This window comes from Macaca fascicularis, chromosome 17 (genome assembly GCF_037993035.2).
Source record: "Macaca fascicularis isolate 582-1 chromosome 17, T2T-MFA8v1.1".
Classification (NCBI taxonomy): domain Eukaryota; kingdom Metazoa; phylum Chordata; class Mammalia; order Primates; family Cercopithecidae; genus Macaca; species Macaca fascicularis.
The window spans coordinates 57,591,145-57,614,029 of record NC_088391.1 but is presented as its reverse complement, the minus strand read 5'-3'; the positions used below and the strand labels follow the sequence as shown (position 1 = coordinate 57,614,029).

Here is a 22,885-nt window from a genome sequence, read left to right as displayed (position 1 = left end):
AACTACCTCATTCAATTCTGCCATCAATCCTATGTAGTAAATACTGTTTTTTGCCCCCAATTTACACATCAGTCAATGAGGCTGAGAGTAAATCTGGTGCTAAAGTAGTAGAGCCAGGGGTGACAACTACAATGCGCTTGTTGGGGACTATAGCTCGTGAACGTGCAGCCTTGGTCTGACCTTTTCTCGTGTCCCACTCAGCCTCTCCTACACAGCTAATTAGGACCTGGTTAAAAGCATATTGGACAAAGGTAGTGCACATTTAATTAACCAACAAAGATGACCATATTATTTAAATAAATAATTATTTTTTGAAAAATATTTTTAAAAATAAAACAAATCAGAAGAACCTATACAGGACAAGCATTGTTTTATCAATTATGATTGCTTACATTAGTTTAAGACTGTTTTTGTTCTTAGAACAGTAAATGTGGGAAAATGGAAAACTTTTAAATTAGGAAACAAACTCTGTTTACCTGTAGTCAAATAACATAAAGCTAAACATAAATATATAACTATGCAGCTACAACCAACATAGATAATATATGGCTATGGCATCGAGATCATGATGAATAGAAAAAGTAAGATAAATAGAGAAAGCTAATAAAATATTTTATCTACATTTTCCTAAATATAAATACAAATGCAATTGTTGGACTGTGTTATTTAAGCATATGAATATAGTCTATGGTCTAATTTATTTTGAATAATTTATTCTTTGTAACAAAGGCATGAAGAGAAAATCACCGTGATGCTCATGCCTGCCCAGCCCTCATTCAATGATGTAATGAATACTTTTTTTGTCTCACTTCAGGGTTGCAATTTCAAACATGTAATTAATGGTGGAAGAGTTGGGAGATATATACACAGATGGATACTCTCCCCCATGATTTATAAATGTACACACACATATGTGAATGATTATATATGTATATATAATATATGTGTGTGTTTGTCCTATGTGTAGTGTAGTGTAAAACAGGTTGGCTATTTTGCTAAAAAAATCTCTTACTGAATATAAAATGTTTTTTTTAAATCAGAGAAATTTTCGACGTGAATTCTTTTAAGTTGAAGAACACATATATGCTCTTGCTTTGAAAAACTATATTGCCTGTCTTCAGAAATGTGGGTACATGCCCAGATACCCTACTTATAATTGAAATGCCAATAGTGTCTAAGGTGTTTAGTTTGTGAATAATTTTATGTGGTCTTTATTTTCTTCCTTTCTGTTGACTCTCACAGACGTTGGGTGGCATTTTTTAGGGTCATTGCTAATGTTTAGAATAAGACTAATTATCTACCTACACACACACACACACACACACACACACACACACACACACACAAACATATACCCCCATATACTGGATATAAATGTGTCTAAAAGCATCCTTTTCGGAAGACATTTTTAAAATACAAATAAAGAAATTGAAATGGACTAGATGTGAATGGATTTTACATTCTTCTACTTAAATATTTAGACAATTTATACTTGTAAAAAAACTAAAAGCAAGGAAGAGATATAGCATAAGGACCAGTACACAGTAACACTGAATAAATAGACCAATAATTTTTGAGTGCTTCTAAGATCTCATTCAAACCTTTCAGCCATCTTTAAGTTCAGCATTATTATTTTTATTTTAAAAAATGAGAAAAATGGTTAATTTGCCCAAAGGATTTTGAAACTAAATCTTTCTGATCTCAAATTTATGGCCTTCAAACCAAATAATTAAATGTAATTATGTTAAGAATGGAAGCACATTTTTAGGAGAATTAAAGAGTTGTACAGAGATGCTAGTTGACTTGTCATATACAAGAAAGTACAGTAATGAAGTTAACTTTCCTGAGAAAGAATGGTAGAAAATAGCAAAATCATTTGATTCTTAACTACGAGCTTCTACACTGAGTGGGACTCCCCTATAGGTGAACTACCCCGTTTCTCAGAACTTTTATAAACATTTTACGTGACAAACATAAATAAACTTTGTCTTTTTCCATTAAGCTACATTTTTTTCTCTAATAAAGTCTTCAAATTTAAAGGCCTAATGAAAACTTCACTCTTGAAGTCATAAAACAGAGTAAATTTAAATGTAAGTCAAGACCAAGAATAAACATTATTATTTTGAAAAATACATTTATAAAATTATTCTGTTTGAAATTAAGAAATACATGTTGCCAGGGAGATTGAAGAATCCAGGTGTTGTTTTCTCTTTTTCCAGAATTTCTGATTAAAGAATGTGGAGTCGGCCGGGCGCGGTGGCTCACGCCTGTAATCCCAGCACTTTGGGAGGCCGAGGCGGGCGGATCACAAGGTCAGGAGATCGAGACCACGGTGAAACCCCGTCTCTACTAAAAAAATACAAAAAATTAGCCGGGCGCGGTTGTGGGCGCCTGTAGTCCCAGCTACTGGGGAGGCTGAGGCAGGAGAATGGCGTGAACCCGGGAGGCGGAGCTTGCAGTGAGCCGAGATCGCGCCACTGCACTCCAGCCTGGGCGACAGAGCCAGACTCCGTCTCAAAAAAAAAAAAAAAAAAAAAAAAGGAATGGAGTCACTGTTTGTTTACAAGGTAGGGTTTCAGGGGAGTGGTACCCTGAGCAAGTTAGTTTTGACAGAGGTGCCAGAAATTATCTAACACATTTTTGAGAGGAAGAGTTGGTAGATGGGATGAGTAGGTGGAGTGAACCTCATTCCAGGAGAATCCGTAGTAGGTAGGGCTTGAAGACAGCTTTCACATATTTAACAAATTTAACCACAGCAGAGAAGGCTCTTTTTAGTCCTACCTTTATAACCAGATATTGAATTATAATGTGGCTCTTATATTCAAATACATGCCTATGCCTACTTTTACACACTTGGTGTAGTTATGACTTTTTAGTGTTTCTTGGAAGTGCATTCTATAGGAAAACATATATATTATAGTAGCTGATAGAAGGGATTGGTTATTTTATCAGGCCATTTATGCATTGCTATAAAGAAATACCTGAGACTGGGTAATTTATAAAGGTTTAACTGGTTCAAGCACTCACTGCTGGCTATACAAGCATGGGGCTACATCACACGGTTTCTAGGGAGACCTCAGATAACTTTCACACAGGGTGGAAGGTGAAGCCAGAGTAGGCGCTTAACATGGTGAAAGTAGGAACAAGACAAGAGAGAGAGTGAGTGGGGCAGGGGTGCCACATGCCTTTAAAAGAGCAGATCTCAGGAGAACTCACTGTCATGAAGGCAGCATCAGGCCATGAGGGATCTGCCCCCATGATCCAAACACCTCCCACCAGACCCTACCTCCAGCATTGATGATTACAATTCAACAGATTTGGGTGGGGGATAAATATCCAAACAATATCAATTATTCAATTTTATATTTGTGTTACTGGTAAATAAGTTACTGTTGGAGTAATTTTCTGTTATAAATTTTACCGAAGTGATAAATTTTAGGGATATGTTAATTTTCAACTTTTGCTCTTCAGTATTTAATAATATTTTATGTATTTTATAACATTTTTAATAAGCATTATTTTAAGTATTTAATAATGTTTGCAATTGACGTTATGAGAAATCAGGAAAGTATATAAACATAGGTTGCATTCAATAAGTAAAGAGCTTTATAGAATAGCAAGAATTTGATTAATTAATCAAATTTTTTTCTTTTTGCTAGAAATTGTAGAATAGGATCTAATAAGATGTAATAATTCAATAAGTTGAAATTGAATCAAATTTCAGATAAGCAATTATAGTAATGAAGAAAAACTAAATCCTGCTCAAGTATTTTTTTTTTAGTAAAAATGAATTACCTTTTACTTTTTTTTTTTTTTTTTTTTTTTTTTTTTTTGAGACGGAGTCTAGCTCTGTCGCCCAGGCTGGAGTGCAGTGGCGGGATCTCGGCTCACTGCAAGCTCAGCCTTCTGGGTTCACACCATTCTCATGCCTCAGCCTCCCGAGTAGCTGGGACTACAGGCGCCTGCCACCTCGCCCGGCTAATTTTTTGTATTTTTAGTAGAGACGGAGTTTCACCGTGTTAGCCAGGAATGTCTCACATCCGGACCTCGTGATCCGCCCACCTCCGCCTTCCAAAGTGCTGGGATTACAGGCTTGAGCCACCGCGACCAGCCTACCTTTTACTTTTTTATGCTTAGTCTTATTTTATCATATTCTCTAAGTGTCTCTATGGGCAGTATATATTCTATTTATTTGTGTATTCTGTTAATAGATATAACATGTAGAATATAGTACACGTTTAAAATAGATTTTATGAAAAACACATGGCGCTTACTTTAATAAGCATTGCACAAAGGCTGTGATAAAATAAATATAGCATATAAAACAACTTGGAATCAGCATGCATGTTTTTATGTATATTTTATTTATTTCATTGTAGATTTATACTAAAGTTCACCCTAATGGTCTTTACTACTTAAAAGGTTTAGCTAGAAGATTTATTTGACAAATATTTATAAACTCCTACAGGGTGCCAATTACTAAGCAAGGAGTAGGATATAAAATAGTAAAAACAAAACAAAACAAAACAAAATTTTTATGAATCTTAAAAACTAGCAATTGATAAAATTTTAAATAAGTGAGCATTTCTTTATGCATTGCTATAAAGAAATACCTGAGACTGAGTAATTTATAAAGGTTTAACTGGGTCAAGCACTCACTGCTGGCTGTACAAGCATGGGCCAACATCACTTGGTTTCTAGGGAGACCTCAGATAACTTTCACACATGGTGTAAGGTGAAGCCAGAGCAGGGGCTTCACATAGTGAAAGTAGGAGCAAGACAAGAGAGTGAGTGGGGCAGGGGTGCCACATGCCTTTAAAGGAGCAGATCTCCTTTAAAGTGAGCATGCAAAGGAAGATATGATTATAAATTGTGATAAGGATTGTAATGGAAAAGTAAAAACATAGGAGAAAGGGTAAAAGGACCAACTTTATGTCAAATCAAGAAGTATCTTGTAGGAAGTAATATTCAAATTGTGATCTGAAGGATAGATAAAAACTTCTAGAACACAGGGCAGAGACTCAATTGGTTAGTTATTGGCCAAGATAATAAATGTTTATCTGATTTTAGATGAAAAATCATTTTAGGTAGAGGAGTGCATAATCCCATTATACTTTTACAAGATTACCTTGTCTGCCTTGTGGGAAATGGACTTAGACTTGGATGGAGTCATTTGTGTGTATGTGTGTGTGTGTGATGAAGACCATCTCTGGATGGATTGAATGGGGGTGGTGAGGGAGATAGAGGCTTTAAGAATGTCCCCTAGTTTGGGAACATGAGTAAATGAAAACGAATTTTGCCTTCATTGAGATCAAAAAGTGAAATAAGGAACAAGGTGATGGAAGGATCAGAAGTGACAGGTAGGTAGGTAGGTAGCTAGGTAGGTAGAGAGAGAGAGAGAGAGACAGATAGATAGATAGATAGGTAGATAGAGATAGATGGATAATTTAAGTTAGTGTCATTGCTACATAAATGGTATTTGAAACAATAGGAATAAAATATATCATCTTGAGAACAGAAAAGTATTGAGCGCTGAGCTATGAGAAATTTCATCAGTCAGTAGTTAAATAGAGAATTAGGAAAGAAAGAGAAAAAAGGTGGAGGGATAGGAGAAGATAAACAGCAGATGGTGGAGTGGGCAAAGCTAGAGAGAAAAAAGAGGAATAGGCAAGATACAAAAAAAAGAAGGAGATTCAAATATAACATAGACAAATCGTGTAAAATGAGCACAGAAAAGTGTTTGTGATTTGACAGACGCAGAGGTTATTGGTGGTCTTAGAAACTGTAGCTTTTGGAGATGTAAGGGGGGATAAGAATTTTGGACATGAATGAGAGAATAGAAAGTAGATATCTTGAAGGAGATGTGTATTTGGCTGTTTTATCTTAAAATGAGAGTCACTGTAGGATATTTGCATGTTGTAATATTCTATTAGAGAAGAATGCTGAAGATTCAGGAGAAAGAAGCCTTTGAGAAAACATAAGGTAGAAGGAAGGGAATGGGCTCCAGAACACAGATGGTTATATGGACTTTTAATAGGAAGAGAGAGATCTTCACTGTTTATAATGAATAAGATAATAGAAACAATAGTTTCAGAACCATGTAGATTTACAGACTTTGGATAAAATATGAAGGAGTTTCAAATGTCTTTTATTTTCTCAATGAAATGTGATGCAAGGTTTCATTGGAATTTATACAAGGGCATTCAGTTACTAAAGTAATGGAAAAACATAATTATGAGAAAGTTTGCCCAGGGTCCATCTTGCATGCATTCCAAGTCAGTAACACTCACAGAAGTGAAAACTCCAGGGTTTTTGTTTCATTTTGTCTTGGATTTAACCTCTTTACTCAGATACTGATATTTTATTTAAACTCAATACTTATAACTTGTCAAAACAAAACAAAACAAACATCATGTCTTTCTTTGCCACCCAAATTTGGATATTCAGCACTAGAATAAAAGATAATTTTGTGTTGTTCCTTATAAATAAAATGTATATTCTTTATAAATACAAATGTATATGATTTTTTGCCTTCATAACTTTATGTATGTATATACCTATGTAACTGTATATAAATATATATGTGATTTTTGGCCTTAACTCAATGCATTTGCATATATAAATATACATATATTCATATATACATATATACATACATTTATGTACATATATATGAAGTTAAGGCCAAAAATCATATACATTTACATATAGTTACATATGTATATTATATGTATTCTTATGAAATTACATATTATACAATTATATATAATATACATATTCTTATAGAACATAAGTAGCATAAACTAAGAAAAGAAGCGATCCATATATAAATCCATATATAAATCTATGATCTATAATTCACATACTTCTACAAAAGAAGTCTGAATAATTGTATTTGGTAGCCTATGTAGAAGAACTGAAATAGGAACATATGTGAATCTCTCATAATAAATTTTACATTTTAAACACATATATCTGCACAATAGGTACCTTTAAGAAACTTGTAAAATAGCACACTAATGAATAGTATCTATTTTTCTTGCAGTCATGCAGAAATTGCAATTGCTTTTATTTTGCAGATGGGTAATAGTAAGCAAGGAGAAAAAGCAGTGTTTTTTTTTTTTTTTTCAATTTTAGTTTGCAGAGTTACTTCACCCTAAATACCTTACAAGATCTATCTGAAAATTATCATTTAAATTGGCTCCTGAATTTCAGCATCTGAACATAATTCTCCTATTTTCTTACGGTCAGTGACAGCAACAATAACAGCAACAACAAAACTCCAAACTAACAAAAATTATAATTAAAGATGATAACAAACTATCAATAACCTGAAACTATACATTGAAAACATAATTTCTATTATCTGGTAAATTAATCTTTACCATGTCTAATTAAACAGTTGAAAATTTTAGTGTTTCTTTTCACTTATGAAAGGCTTTAAAGTATTTTAAAGGATATAAAACAGGTAAGAAAAACTATTTAGCAAATTTTCAGTTAACATTATTAACATCCGTCTGCACTATGTACTTCCTCTAAATACTACATTTTTGCCTTTAAAATCAGCATTCTTTTAATTGCCTCATAGCTGTTTTCCATACGAAATCTGGTGGGATAGAGCAATTCCAGTGAGGAGATCAGATTTTACCAGAAGCACCATTTCCCAGCACTCTTTTCTGGTAGAAGCTGGGTTCCTGGTGGAAATGATGCTGCTATTAGAATGATCTGAAGTACTCTGGAGAGAGACCTTCTGCTCAGTTACCATTCAAGCTGGAACCTGCTATGACAGTTGTCAACAGTGCCCTTTCTGATGTCTCCCAGTTGTGTTCCATTTAGAATAAGTACTTAAAGAGACACCTGCTAGGAAAGCCAGAATAGAGAAGCTGCATGATTCTGGCAAACATATGTAGACAATAATATCCCTTTCCTACCTTGGGCAATAACTTAATAAAGCCTTTAAGACAACAGAATCTTAAGTAGTCATCCTTTTTGTTGTTGATGAGAAGGAGGGATATGGATACCAGCATCAAAACTTTCTTTGTGTGCCTACAGCTGTGATCTGGGCACTACCACGTTATCCTGCTGCTATGACTCTCCAGCCATATGCTGCCGTTTATAGTACAGCCTATGATTCAGGCTGCAATGCTTGTGAAATTGGCATAAAGTCTGTCATCACTGTACTCTAAACACCCTGCAAGCCAGATTTTTCTTCTTCCTATGAAAATTAGACAAGATCCCCCAAATGTCAAGCATATAGATGGTATATATTCTAAATATATAAAGGTGTACCATTCAAGAAGAGCAAAATATTATTTATTAATATCACCAAGGAAGAACTATAAAGATAATGCATTAAGAGAATGAGAAATAAAATGACCCAACCCAAACCTGTTAAAGGTTTCTGGTAAATAAGGAAAATCATTTAAAGATGATGGACTAAGTGTTTGGATCACTGGGATGTGGAGCAGTGGTCTGCTTTTCAACATTAGTGTTTAAATGGAAAACAAAAAATGTAAAATTAGTTTCAATTCCAGAAGCCTGATTTTATTATTTTGTCTTTATCCTCAGGAATTAAACAATGAAAACATGATAATAAAGATGGTCCTATGGATAAAAACAAAGGTAAAATAAACTCTCTGCACTTTCCCAAACATCAGATTTATCATTTTTTTTTTCTTACTTGATTACAGATAAAGTGTAATATCCTGAACTAGATACAGGTCATACAAATGACAAATTACAGTTTGTATCTGTTTTTCCCATCTACCCTGACTTCCAGCTAAAGGTACTTGTTCTGATCCTAGCACTACCTGCCTTGCCTAAATATTGATTCTGTTGTTCATATTGGTCTTGAGCCTTGTTAGGTTTATGGAACTGCTACTTCCAGTAAGATATTGTAAGTATGGTAATAAGGTATCTGTCTTATGGAGGGTGATCTACAGTTTATTTATGAAAAGTAATTTGAAACTCAAAGCTCAGATAATCCTCAAACCATACCCATATGAAAGGTGCCCAGTATAACTTTAAATACATCTCCAGTTTGTGTGTTCTTTAGATTGACTACGTTACATAGACTACTACCATATCTTCTATACATTTCTATTAATTATTTAAAATGAATAATAAATATTTTTCCTCCAATATTTAAAACTAAAATAAATAATTGCATGCAACTGAAAAATAATTTGCCAATGAGGGGATTTTAGAATTGAAGAATATCAGTTAGATGGATTGCAGGAGAAAGTAGGCAGCAGACACTTTGTGTAATTTTTTCCTCAAAGGACAGAGGGACTGTCTCCTGTCTTTGTACATGCCCTATCTTTCAACAGAAATATTTTCTTGAAGGCCCTATTTTTCTCTACCAATTTCACCTTCTTATCCTTTCTTTAAAAATGTAGCAAAATTCACCTCTTATAGACTGTTTTCTGTTATTAACTGTATCTCACTGATTACTGAATTGCTCTTCCACAGTTTTATTTAGAAGTGTGTTACTTTCCATTCATTGTAAAGTTCCTCTTGGAGGGGGATAATATTATAGCAGTTAGTGTATACATATATTGCCTGTTACCATATTTTATGGCAATTATTTCTATTTCTTCTATGATGCGGAGACCTTCCCAAGGTCAAGTACATTACTTTTGTATTTCTGGCACCGAGTTATCTGGTTCCTGGCACACAGTGGGTACTTAATAAAGTTTTGCTGAATGAGAGCATTAATGATACAATAATGACTGTTGAAGGATTCTTCCATCTCCTTGTCCCCTGTTCCACCTTCTCTTTGCTCTAAAAAATGTTTAGCATTGACTCGATGTTTTGAATTTCTCAGAAATGATTTTCAGCTTCCTGAACAGCAGATATCCTACATCAGCAAAGTGTTTAAAATCATGCTTTGTTAATAGTGTTTTGTTTCACTAGCTGGGTGCACTTGGCGAATTACTTAACATGTCTGTGCTTTTCTCTTCCTCACTATCAAATGGAAACAATAATACTTATCTACCTAGTGGGATGGTTTTTAGTTTAAATACCCTCATAAGCATAAGGCATTTATGACAATGTCTAACACAGAGTAAATGTTGAAGCCACTATTAGTCCTTATCCTAACAAAAAATCCATTGAGATAATTTGTCATTAGAATGGATTGTATCTTCCTTCCCAAATAATTCATATTTTATTGATATCTCTCCAAACAGCATTAAAAGTAATTCTGATTGTTATAATTCACTAATTTGAGGTCCTTTATATTTCTGCTTTCTATGACATGGCCTATCTGTGTCTCTTCTGTTCACGATAAATCCCACTAGGATAGACAGAGATGCTTTCTAGGCATTTATCATGCTAGTTCATGGTGAAGATAAGGACTTTTTAATGGAAGCTTTAAACCCACAATTTTCTTTTATTAGTTTAGTACAATGATTAATATTCTCAAAATAAACAAAGGAGTAAAAGCCTAAGCATCTCTAACATAGACAGGCTTTTATTAGTGCCATATCAAAAGTCATTTAACTACTATGTGGTTAAAACTGTCTTATTTAAACCAGGTTATGTCATAACACTGTTGCAGAAAAGGCGAATAGTTCATATCGTACTGCATGTTCCGTCACTCACAATTAAACTCCACAATATAAAATTTCACTGTAAAGCTGTTTTCAACTCTCAGCTGGCCTAAGAACTGAAGTTCTGTATATGTGCAACTTGTCATTTATGAATGGGATTTGTTTCTAAAATGTGTAATTAAGCTCAATTGTTTGAAACTAGAAAGATGCTTTAATGTGCTTTAAGGAGTTAGGCGCATAGACTGGGTCACAAACAATTTGCCCATAAATTACCTCAAGAAACAATTCTATAGAATATTACTAATACATAACTGTAGTATGGGAAAATGCTTTCAGAAGTTAAAAATGAGATGCCAGGACGGTCTCACCCTCAACTCTGGACTATAATCTCCCCACTTCACTACTTCTTTTCCAGTCCAACTTCTGTACAGATGGAGGCAATCCTTCCTCATTCCAAGACTATAGTTGAAAGCTGAAACTTGAACCAGGTAGGCTTTAGAGTGACTCTGAAAAGGGGTTGTAACTTGAGAGGCAGGGAGAAAATGGGGTTAGCTCAGGGAAAACAGAGCTGAAATTTTCTTCTCTACAATACTTCGCAACTACTCCATTACCTCAGGAGCTTCCAAAGTTGGGGGCACACTCCCTGAGAGGTAGTTGAGGTGATGCATTGTAGTGTGTGGAATATATTAGACTCTCATATCATTTTGTTCTTGGAGATAAGAAATAAATGTAACCTTTTCGTATTTAAAATACAGACAGACTCACCCCCATCACGAAGGTCACTGTGGTCACGTGCAGCTTTGTAAGGTATGCTGAGGGAAGGGTAGGTGAGCTCTAACATGGAATATAGTGGATCCTTTATCACACATTTGCTTTCACTGTAATGTATCATGTTCCAGCTTCCAGTTTCCATACTCCTGTTAAGCAAGATAGCAATCCTATTATTCCATTGTAACTAAACAAATTCTCAGCAAGTGGAGATGTGTTTGTTTTCAAATGGACAGTGTGCAAAAGTAAACATAATATAAGCAAATGCTAACAAACCTTGGGAAAAATGACTCCTCTAGTTTTAGAATAAGTTTTAGAATAGGTTTTATTATACCTTTTAAAAACTAACATGATCTGATCCAATAAGAAGTCATACAAAAAAATTGAAAATGTAAAAGTTATTTGAAATCAGATATTTAAACTGTCCATCTGTTATGAATGATGACTTTCACCCGAGGTTTGTATCATGCCTTGATAGGTTAGCTAACAATGAAAGTACATGGATATAATTAAAAATGAATAGATAATTAGCAGGTTTATCTTCACATTTTATTTTTTAAACCGATTCACGTACATGATCAAAGTATTTTGAAACTCTGGCCTAGACTTTCTGTCACCTCTTCCTTTTTCTTTAAGGACTTCCATTATTGGCCTTTTCCTCCTCCTTTCCTAGCTGTCTGTGGAGTTCTATCTAGTCTCATGAGCATTCTTTTAATTAAATAGCCATGTTTGGGCATCTTGTTTTTAACAGTTTGCTTTTGTTCTTGCTTGTATCAACTTATATTACTACAAGGGATTAAAAAAATAAAAGTGAGCCTTTAGATTTCTGAAGGACTAAAGCATTATTTCAAAAGGCGTGGTAGTGTTTAGTATATGGCTGGTACGAATTAGGAGAAAAGGTGATTGCTGAGAATTTGGATCCAAGGACTATGTTGTAGGGAAGCCACAAGAAGAACAAAATGTGGAGCTCTTCAAAGAGCTAATTCTCCCAGTGATAATACAATTCAGTGAAGTAGGACCTGAATTCAAAGGAAGCCAGGTAGCAGTTTCAGAGTATGGTTATATCCAGTTATATTTTACAGAGTGCTGACTGGAAGGAAGATGGATATACTAAATGGAAAACAGGGAAGGAAAGAAAGTCTCTAAAGCAACTTTGCTGTTTATCTGATACCAGATGAATTTGTGTTTGCCCATATAATGCATGGGCAAAGAAAATAAAGTGACTGGTCATCTAACTTAGTTTATGTCTTTATCTTATTTCATTGTTTTAAAGGCAGGACAAGTACAAATGTGAGTCATAGAGTTAAAATTTCAATAAGAATTAGCAGTGACTGAAGTTTCCAAAACCAGTTTCAGAGTTGCTGTATCAATGTAATGGAGATGAGAGCTATGTCAGAACATCCTTGTGAAAAAATAAATGTGATAGCAAAGCAGGATTTCAGATGGATATTTGTGGAAACTGCCATAGATGTCAATAGCTTGGCCACAAATTAGTTATTTCAGGACTTATTGTGAACTATGCTCTAGTGGTTTGAGAAAAATGAATTTAAAAATATCACGGATATGCTTGGTGAGGAGAGTAGCAAAAGTCATTTATTAAGCAGAGGAATGACTGAAAACACATAATTTGCATGACTTAAGCCATGTTCTTCTTCAGAACATAATAGTAGGTTATAATGCAAGGTAAGAAAAGGCCCATCAAAAAATAGGGTGGTAAGCAGAAAATATAATTTTAAGAGAAAGTTATTAATTTTTTTCTCGGTTTTATGATAATTATCTCATCCTCTTCTTCTACTACTATTTGTGTCTGTAATTATTCTTGTATATTTGGTAGAAAAACACAATTAATTATTCTGTTTAACATAGAAGATAATGTAGCTATGAGTATCTTTCAGTAATTCTATTTCTAAAAACTAGAAAAATTACCTTGTGTAAGTAATTTGATTTCTTGTGTTGCAGTATGAATCTGTGTGTATGTGTGTGTGTATTAGCAATACATTCAGGTGGAGCTTTCTAGAATCAGTGTGCAACAGTATATGTAAGATTCAGATGCAAACAGTTATCATGGCCCAACTTAATTTTCTTCCATGGTGTTAAGAATGTTTATATTCGATGGAGGCTATATACTAAACCAACATTTATAATAACATTAATCATAGTAAGATCATATTTAATGATCTAATATTATTATCTTTCCATATGGTACACCATTGTTTAACAATAGCTCGAAGACTTAACTGTAATGTAATTAGACTAATTCCTTACAAAAATGTGAAACAGCAAGAACTAATTTATTTTTATTTCTTTAACTAAAATATCTTTTGGGCTTCTAAGTTCTTTCGGATATATTATTTGACAAGACTTTCTTTCATTTCATTATTCTTGTTTTGTTTCTGCTCTTCATCAGGACAAACACATGTTCAAGGACACCTCTGAAGGATGGAATTTATGGGCTGCCTGTTCCAGTGTGCATTAGATTTGCAGTCATTGAATAGATCAGTTTAAGCAATTAAAAGAGACACCATATAAACCTTACACAAGCATATAATGATGCCAGGAGGCAGTAATGGCCTTGGGAGAATATAAATCAAATAATCAGAATAAGATTATATTGTGGTTCCTTTTCAAAAATGCAAAGGAGAAAATATAAACTTTTTCATGCATTCATCCTTGATGTTATTTAATGTTTTCGAGAAGACAGGAAAATGTGATTTTGAAAAAAGAGATTTTTAAGGATACATCAGTAAACATTATTCTGGAGGTTTGTGTTTGGTTTTGTTTATATTCATTTGCATATTATGGACTGCTGTTTGCATAATAAGACCACCGTTATTTCTAGTTAGTCCATGGGTGATTACACATGTGAATAACACAATCGTGTATCCTTTGTGATATACATTATTGTAATCTATGAAAATATCCTGACTGTTCTCAGCACTGAAGACGAGTGAACCATGGTACAGAGTGTTAGATGACAATTCCACAGTATTATACTGCCATTTAAAAGGCAGAAGAGTCTAAAAACACACAATTTGTCCAAACAGACTTCAAATATGCAGAACTGTGGTTAGAAAACTGAGCTCATGCATGGCCACAGATCTGCACAACTTGGCCCCCTTTAATCAATATCTAGGACTGACACAATTGCACAGTGATCTGCATAGATAAGATGGTCAAATAATTAGACTGAATAGGCGGCAATTCTGACACTGATCATTATAGGCTAGACAAAAGAATTCAATACAGGTTAGCCCTTTGTTAAATAAATAAATAAATAAACAGATGCCCTCAGTGACTTGTATGTATAATGGAAATGGGGAGTGGATTGGGGAATAACAGATTTCACTGCCAGAAACACTCCTACTGCCCTCTAAAAATCTTAGGATCAGTCTCAAAATCGAGAAGGGATCCAGAGTGAGAACTAAGGAGAAAAATCCTGGGTATGTGTGAGAATGGGGGGGGCTAAGCCTTTTTTTTTTTTTCCTTTTTTGCCTTTTTGTCTTTTTTTAGAGAGGATCTCACTCCTAGTCTTGAGTGCAGTGGCATGAATCCTGGATTCAAGCAATCCTTTCATCTCAGCTTCCCCAGTAGTCAGGATACATGCATGCATCACTATACTTGACTGATTTTTATTATTTATTATTTTTTGTAGAGATGGGGATCTCGCTATGTTACCTATGCTAGTCTTGAACTCCTGGCCTCAAGTGATCCACCCTCCTTGGTCCCCCAAAATTCTGGGATTAGCAGCCTGAGTCACCCCACCCAGACCTTTAACTCTAATTTTTTCTTAAGGGCTGCCAAAGCAATAACTTGTTATTCTCAGTATATATGAAGACCCACATAATACTACATATTTCAACAAATTATTTTTTAGGTTCTTCTGCAGTGAAAATTATGTGAAAGTAATAATCATCACACTATCTCTAGTTGTAATGCCACTAGATTTTCTGAAATTCTAATCAGTTTCAATAAGCATCAACCTGGAACAACCTGCCTACGTGTGAGATGATCTAGTTTTCCTTTTCAAGAATGTCTAAGGCATGTTTGTTTTTCCATTTCTTCTTTGAGAGTGTATTTACAATTGCATAAAAAGGGACAATTGTAACTAGATAATATCTTAAAATGCACATACATGCACATACTTTGGATACAGAACCAAGACCTAAAATGTAGTTGTTATTAATATGATTAAGACTTGTGATTTTTCCAGAAAGCACTTTTGCTTTCAACTTTCCCTCTCCAAAATAAAAACCAGCTAATTATGCTTTGAGAGTGTACACATGTCACACTTCAGATTTATATATCAAGAAAATCTCATAACTGATATTAAGAAAACATTTAGGTTCTATAATTGATTCTGTGTATATCTGTGAAAATGGAATTTTGATAAAAAAATCCCATTTTAAATGCTTTAGGTTGAAGCACAAACGTTACTGAGATTTTGAGTAACAAATGCTATAAAGTGAATCAATCACTGTTTGTTATTGAAAAAAATGGTTTGAAAGAGAGGTATTTAATTGGTGCACATAATCCTGTTTCATGCAGAAAGTGCTGGGCAAGAAAGTCAAATTGAGATTTCTCAATCGTACTACTGAAATTCAAGAATACTGAAACTTTCTTTCACCTGACAGGATTATGCTATCAACATAATTGTAGGCTCTAGACTGTAGTGATTTCAATTTATTATTAGTATATAAGCTGCTGAATGTAACAATGGGCAATATTGAAATGGAAAATGTCCACATATAACATTCACTTTTTGAGGCTCTGAATTCCAAAAAGACTTAAATGATGAATTCTAAGAAATAAAAATCAGTGGACTTAACACTGATTCATAACAAAGTATGGGTTGAAAATTAGGTGTGTTGCAAACGTTAAAAAAAATCAAATCACTAAGAGGTATTCACAGTAGCAAGAGTACCAAATAAAATTCATTTTTAACTTTGAAAAAATGAATTGACAACTTACTGAAATGCTAAGAAATAAATTAGCAATGCCAGTATGGCTTTTGACAGTCTTTCTTCTATTTCAGGGAAACAAATAGATGAATATGCTCGACATGTTACAGCTAAAGGGTTCCAGTGACACTTAAAGGGAATCTTTGTGTTCTGTGGTAACTGGCAGGCTGTGGATTGAGAAGGTCCCCATTGAAATTCTAGCTCTACTTAAGTGGTATTAAGTCATTCATATTTTTACTTTCTTTTTCTAAAAAATGTGAATAGCACACTAAATGGTTGTTATAACAGTTAAAGATCATATATATGTGGCTCCTAAAACATAATAAATAATCAAACATGGTAATATGTGGGTATCATCTTAGAAGGAGGTTTCTGGTGTTGTGATATGGGTATTTGTACATGGACTATTTTTTAACAATGATTTTAATGTTTGATAGCTTACTCTTATCATATTTACATGCAACACACAGTTGAACTGATAGCAAATGTATTAGATGATTGACAGAATCAAAGTTTAGAAAATTTTAACTGATGGAAACAATATACCTGAGCCATCAGCATGAAATAAGGTCCTCCACTCTAATACAAGAAACCTACAAAAGAAGCAAGGTCGAAGGAGTCATCATTTGACAACAACTCATCTTAAAGACTTAGGTAGGAACTCCTAGTTGATTGTAAGTGGACTATGAGTCATGCTGTGATGAGAATGCCAAGACAAGCTAATGGAATCTTGGGCAACTTTAATAGAAGTATACTGCACGAAGCCATGGGGGGTAATTCCCATAGTTCTCTGCCCTGATCAGTGTAACTGGAAGATAATGTAATGTTTTGGACATTGCATTTTAAGAGACATTGCAAAATTAGAAGATGACAAAGAAGCGTCTGGAAATAAAGCCATGTAAGGATAGTTGGTGGGGAAAGTGTTATAGTCACCTGCAAGTATTTAAAAAGCTTTTACATGGAAAAAAATAAACTTCTTTTAAACTTTATCTGACAAAACATAAGATTAATGGAAGTTATATAAGCAGGTAAATTTGGATTTTCTGTAATGAAGTAACTTCTTTCTAACAGAACTGCTAAAAATGGAATGCTTTCCCTTATGAGGTGGTAAATCTCTTGCCAATGTAAGTGTTGAAGCAGATGCTGAATGATCTCCTGTTAGAACTGGATGAGAGACTCCCTTATTCCACAAACATGAACCAAATGCATGCTAGGTTCCAGGGCTTCAAAAATAATAAACAGAGACCAGTATATGACATAACTTGGGTAATAGCATCATTTTCTAGGATTCAATGAAGGACCATCTAAACCACCCCAAGTCTTCTAATTATCCTGTAAATGCAAATTCTATAGTAGAGTTTAACAGGTTAAAATACAATGATCAAATTAAACCTTGGATGTCAAAATATTTAGTCTGATTTAAAGACTTTTGCATAGCATTTATTAAGGAAAAAATATTGTATTTTTTTGTACTTGTATTATTTGTTGTTATTTTGCATTCAGTGTTATTATAGTCTTGTATTGGGCTTATCTATGGTTTTAGATAAACTTGTTACTTATTAAATATGCATGTATGTCTCAATATTAGGAAAAAATGTATTGCATTAAAACAGGACTCTCCTAAAGAACTTTCTGCAATGATGGAAATGTTCTATGTGTACGTTAGCCAGTGCAATCGCTGCAGGTAGTTTCTGAGTACTCTAAATGTGACTAGTGTGATTGAGGAACTAACTTTCAAATTTTATTTAATTTTTATTAGTTTAAATTTAAATAGCTACATGTGGTGAAGAGCAACAATGTTGGACAATGTGGCTTTAAACAACTGGATTAATTTGATATTACTACAAATAATTCCACCTGTCAATGAGCATGCATATATAAGACTAAAGGAACTATTTCTTCTCTTTGCCATTATGAGGATTTAGATACATTCTGCCATTTTAGGTGATTTTTTTCTCTAATATAACTTGGAATCTGTCTTATATTTGACAGAGTATAGTATCCTTGGTTCTTTAAACCTGACTTCACAATTTTCAAGTTGGGAGCTACCTTCGCATAGTCCTCCTTCCTTGTTCCTTTTCTTTTACATTGATCTGCAAGTTAAGCACTGAATTTTTCATTTGATATATTTATTTATTCATATATATGGGGGTAGGCTATGGTCTGCTTTTAGTTTACTCATTTGGCTTGATGCCATTCCATTCTGTTTGCTCACATATCCTGATTCAAAGTTACTAACAACTCCTGTAATGATTTTCCAATTTTCTTCTCTATTTCATATTCCTTGTCTCATTCTCCCACCTCTTCACTGTAGACTTCATTTTTAAATATTCTTTTGGATGAGCCACTGCAACCATGAACACTGTCATGCCCTCATGACCCTTCATCAAAAGAGCTCAGGCGCAAAAATTACTGTGAATAGTTTTTACTTTACTATGAAGGCAGCTAACAAAATGTCATCTTAAAATCATAGAATTATAGAAATTTGTAGCAAACATGAATTGAAGAAATGTTTCAACCTCTCTACTGCTTTTTGCTAAACCTGGTTTTCTTGTCACTTCTACCCTTTCAAGGAAATATATCTGAATATTTCCTAGTAAATGGTTCTATTTTCTTAAAATCATCCTCCTTATTGGCAGCCCTGACTGAGGGTCTATCATTACAGACACCATAGAGAGTAGTATGCTAAAGAATTTACATACACACCTTCATTTAGCTGGTTTAAAGTTTGGAATTGTTTTCGTCACCCACAGTTTCTACTGCATCACTTGTTTCTTATTCAGTTTGGTATCTTTTATAAACATGTTTTATGTTACCTCATTTGATACTTGAAACAACTCAAACGACAAGTTTGGTAGGTGGGGTAGTCAGTAGTGTCCCTATTTGGAAAAGGGAAATAGAAGCTCAGAAACCCAAGGGGCTTGCCCAAGAGTTTGTGTGTACTGAGTTGCTGAGGTGGGAGATGAACCAGGCCCTCTCTGGCTTGAAACACCTAATCTCCATGTCCAGAAATAAGAAGAGCCAAATAAATATATGATACATATTTCTTTAAAATATGGCATGCAAATTCATCTATTTCTTCATGTATGTCACAAATTAGTACTGAGAACAATTTCAAAAAGATTAAGGTGACCTAAATTCAATTCTTAAAAATATAAAGTATTCTTTGACCTTGAATTTCTGGCTTTTTTGCTTAATATATGGTTTGGTATTGATTTGCATGTTTTAAAGAAATACATATATAATATTTTACATAAGAATTTACATCTACTTTTACATATTTTATCTTCTGTTTAATGCAATTACTATAGCTGACATTAAAAATAATCAGAACTTATTCTATTAATATGGTAATAATGTTATCACCTTCACGATGTTATTAAGGCATAATGAGTTGCTGTGATTAAACATAATCGTTTATTCATAAGCAATACAATAAATAAATTATGGAAACTTCTGCAATCGATTAATAATAAACTTCTGGTCTAAGATGTGATGGCCCTGATGGAGGAAAAAAAAACAATTTAATATAAATAAAAGAAAAGGAGACTTGTAAACGGTCACATTTGGAATATTTGAGCTGGTTGTTTTTGGGGTATATAAAGGAAGCTGCAATAGCTTGATGAGTGTAATCTGGAAGACTTCCTAAGCATATGGAGTGGTGAGAAAAAGTGGCACAGAAATGCTAGCTAGGAAAGATGAAAATTGGATAAATTAAGGGAAAAGCCTGGGGGAAGGGAAATGCCTGGAGGAAGGAAACGAGAACAGATGTTGAAACGGCCACTGTGTCTTTTGACATCAGGAGATTAATTTGACTATGCTCTTTAAAAGAATAAGCTCCTATAATAGTTCAATAAAGGGCTACACTGGCTGAAATGGTTAAGGAAGATTTTACATAATGTAAGTTTCCAGTTTCCACATATTGATTAAAGTAGAACTTAGAATTAAGATTGTCCAGTAATGGGTAAGCTGGAGTTTTAAATTTTATTCATTGTATAACATAATTATTTTATTTTAAAATGTGTGTTATTTTTCTTCATGTAAGGATATTTTGCAGTGTCAAAATTTTTAAATACTTTATTCATTTCTAAAAAGAAATGTTTAAATTTTTTTTCTCCAAAATGTGCAAGAACTTGCTGGCTGTGATTATTTAATGCATTATCTCTAGTAAATGAATATATATATATATATTTAATAATTTTAGACTTTTAGTTGACAATTGTTAGGCAGATACAAAATGTGTAATTTGGTAATGCTCTTGGATTTTCATGTGCCCCAGATCTCTCAGTCAAAAAAAATTACAACATGAATTAGTCTTGAGCACACACATTCACTTTAAAAGAGTATTTATGTATAGGTGTTTGTTCTAGATAAGTGAAGGAATATTTCTAGAACAGCATCTTGTCTATCATTCTGACAGACATTTTGCCAAGAAAGGACTCAAGAGATTTTAAAAAAAATCCTTAATTGAAGGTTTGTTAGAATCCTGAATATATATATATTATATATATATGATATATATAATATGTATTACATTTTGCCCAGGAGAGCATTTCATAGATGATTTCTGCTCACAGATTGAGATATAAATAGATTGAGTCATAAAAGGCACACAGTAAGTCCATGTTACCTTAAAGCAATCATTGAAGTGAAAAAGCTAATGTAGAGAATTTGACAGTGACCTGGTAGATCAAAGCCAAGAAGGAATGCAATAGCTTTGGGTCATAGGGGTAGAGTTTCTTTCTCTCTCAGTGCTAAAGTGTACAATCACTACAATTCATTTCCCTAATGTTTTTTTTGTTGTTGTTTACTAGTACCATTAGATTTGTTTTGCCTGTCTTTATCTGGTTTGCTTAGCCTTGTCTTAGAGGAAGTAACAAATACAAGCACAGAGGGAGTACTCCATTTGAGCCTAATCTTTAAATGTATCAGACAGCATTTTGTTCTCCAAAAAGTTATAGAGAATAATATTTTGTTACATATCTATATAATGCTTACTCTGTTACCGATAAAGATATCCATGTTACACTTGGTTTTTTGAATATAGGTAACAGCTAAGTTTGCACTATTTATTTATGTTTTGCAGTTAGAGAACTCATAGATTATCCACATAGATCTAATTTATTATTTGTTTTATTATTAAGTCTGGAAACTACTCATAGTATTGCTAGTAGTTTTAATATGTATTACATTACAATTTTAATGTGTTACTTGACACATAAACTTACCCTAAGAGATCATCTAACATATTACACCAATTTCCACAAAAAATATAAAAAATTTGCATTATCAAAATTGTTGCTATACACAAGGTCAGAAACATACAAATTTCTCTGCTTTTAGATTGATAAACTCATATGTCCATTGTACATTGACTCATTAAATTTTGTTTTTTGTTATATCCCAAAAGAAGAATAATGAATATTTGGAGTGTTCACGTAAAGATGCTGGTCCTATCTTTGTCACTTTTGCCTAACACATGTATTTATAAGATTATTTGAATATTATATCACATATCTCTGCATTATTAGTGGAAAAGGGGACGAATTTTAAGAAGTGCTAACACCAATGATAAAAATCAAAGTCTATCAACGTGGTGCACTTAGTAAGGAAATCATTAACAATTTCAAAGTAGTGATTTTAAAAATTTAATTAGATTCCCATTGGAACCCAACTCCTAGATATTCAATTATGAAAAAGAAATAAACCAAAGAGCAAATATGAAATGCTAGAAAAGAGATTGTACTTAAGAGCCAAGGTGTAATTTGGGAATTTATACAATGTTTTGCTTCTCTCTTCATAGTACAATAATCTAATGTTTGATTTTGGCACTTTGCCTTTTCCTGTAATATTTCAGTGATATGTTATAGGAGTCTCCAACCCCGAGGCTATGAACTGGTACCAGTCTGTGGCCTACTGGGGGCCCAGGGTTGCACAGCAGGAGATGAGTGTTGGCGAGCAAAGCTTCATCTGTACTTATAGCTGCTCTCCATTGTTCACATTACTGTCTGAGCTCTGCCGCCTGTCAAATCAGCAGCAGAATTAGATTCTCATAGGAGTGCAAACCCTGTTGTGAACTGAGCATGTGAGGGTTCTAGGTTGTGTACTTATGAGAATCAAATGCCTGATGATCTGTCACTATCTCCATCACCTGCAGATAGGACCATCTAGTTGCAGGAAAACAAGTTCAGGGTTCCTACTGATTCCACGTTATGATGAGCTGTGTAATTATTTCACTATATATTACAACATAGTAATTGAAATAAAGTGCACAATAAATGTAATGTGCTTGAATCATCCTGAAACAATACCCCTGGCCCCCAACCCTGATCCATGGGAAATTCTCTACGAAAATGGTTCTTGGTGCCAAAAAGTTGGGAACCACTGATGCATTATAAATAAAAGGGAAGATCTCCTTATACAGCCAAGTGTGGCATAACAACATTTCAGTCAATGATGGACTGCATATACAAAGGTGGTTCCATAATATTATAATACAATATTTTCTATATTTAGATATGTTTAGATACACAAATGCATACCACTTTCTTATAATTGCCTCCAGTATTTACTACAGTAACACTAGTTTTTGTAGGCTAGAAGCGA

At 33.8% G+C, this 22,885-nt stretch overlaps 1 protein-coding gene across 10 annotated transcripts in view; it reads left to right on the top strand.

The window, feature by feature from the left end:
• The window catches only part of PCDH9 (protocadherin 9), a 956,768-nt gene that overhangs the window by 248,535 nt on the left and 685,348 nt on the right, over nucleotides 1-22,885 (top strand). For 3 of the 10 annotated variants that reach the window (XM_065533312.2, XM_045377237.3, XM_045377235.3), the window contains exon 3: nucleotides 8,569-8,622. The exons of the other annotated variants lie outside the window; for them this stretch is intronic. In XM_065533312.2, coding sequence (XP_065389384.1) covers nucleotides 8,569-8,622 — 54 coding nt within the window. The remainder of the gene's footprint in view (nucleotides 1-8,568; nucleotides 8,623-22,885) is intronic. 10 annotated transcript variants of the gene reach the window in all.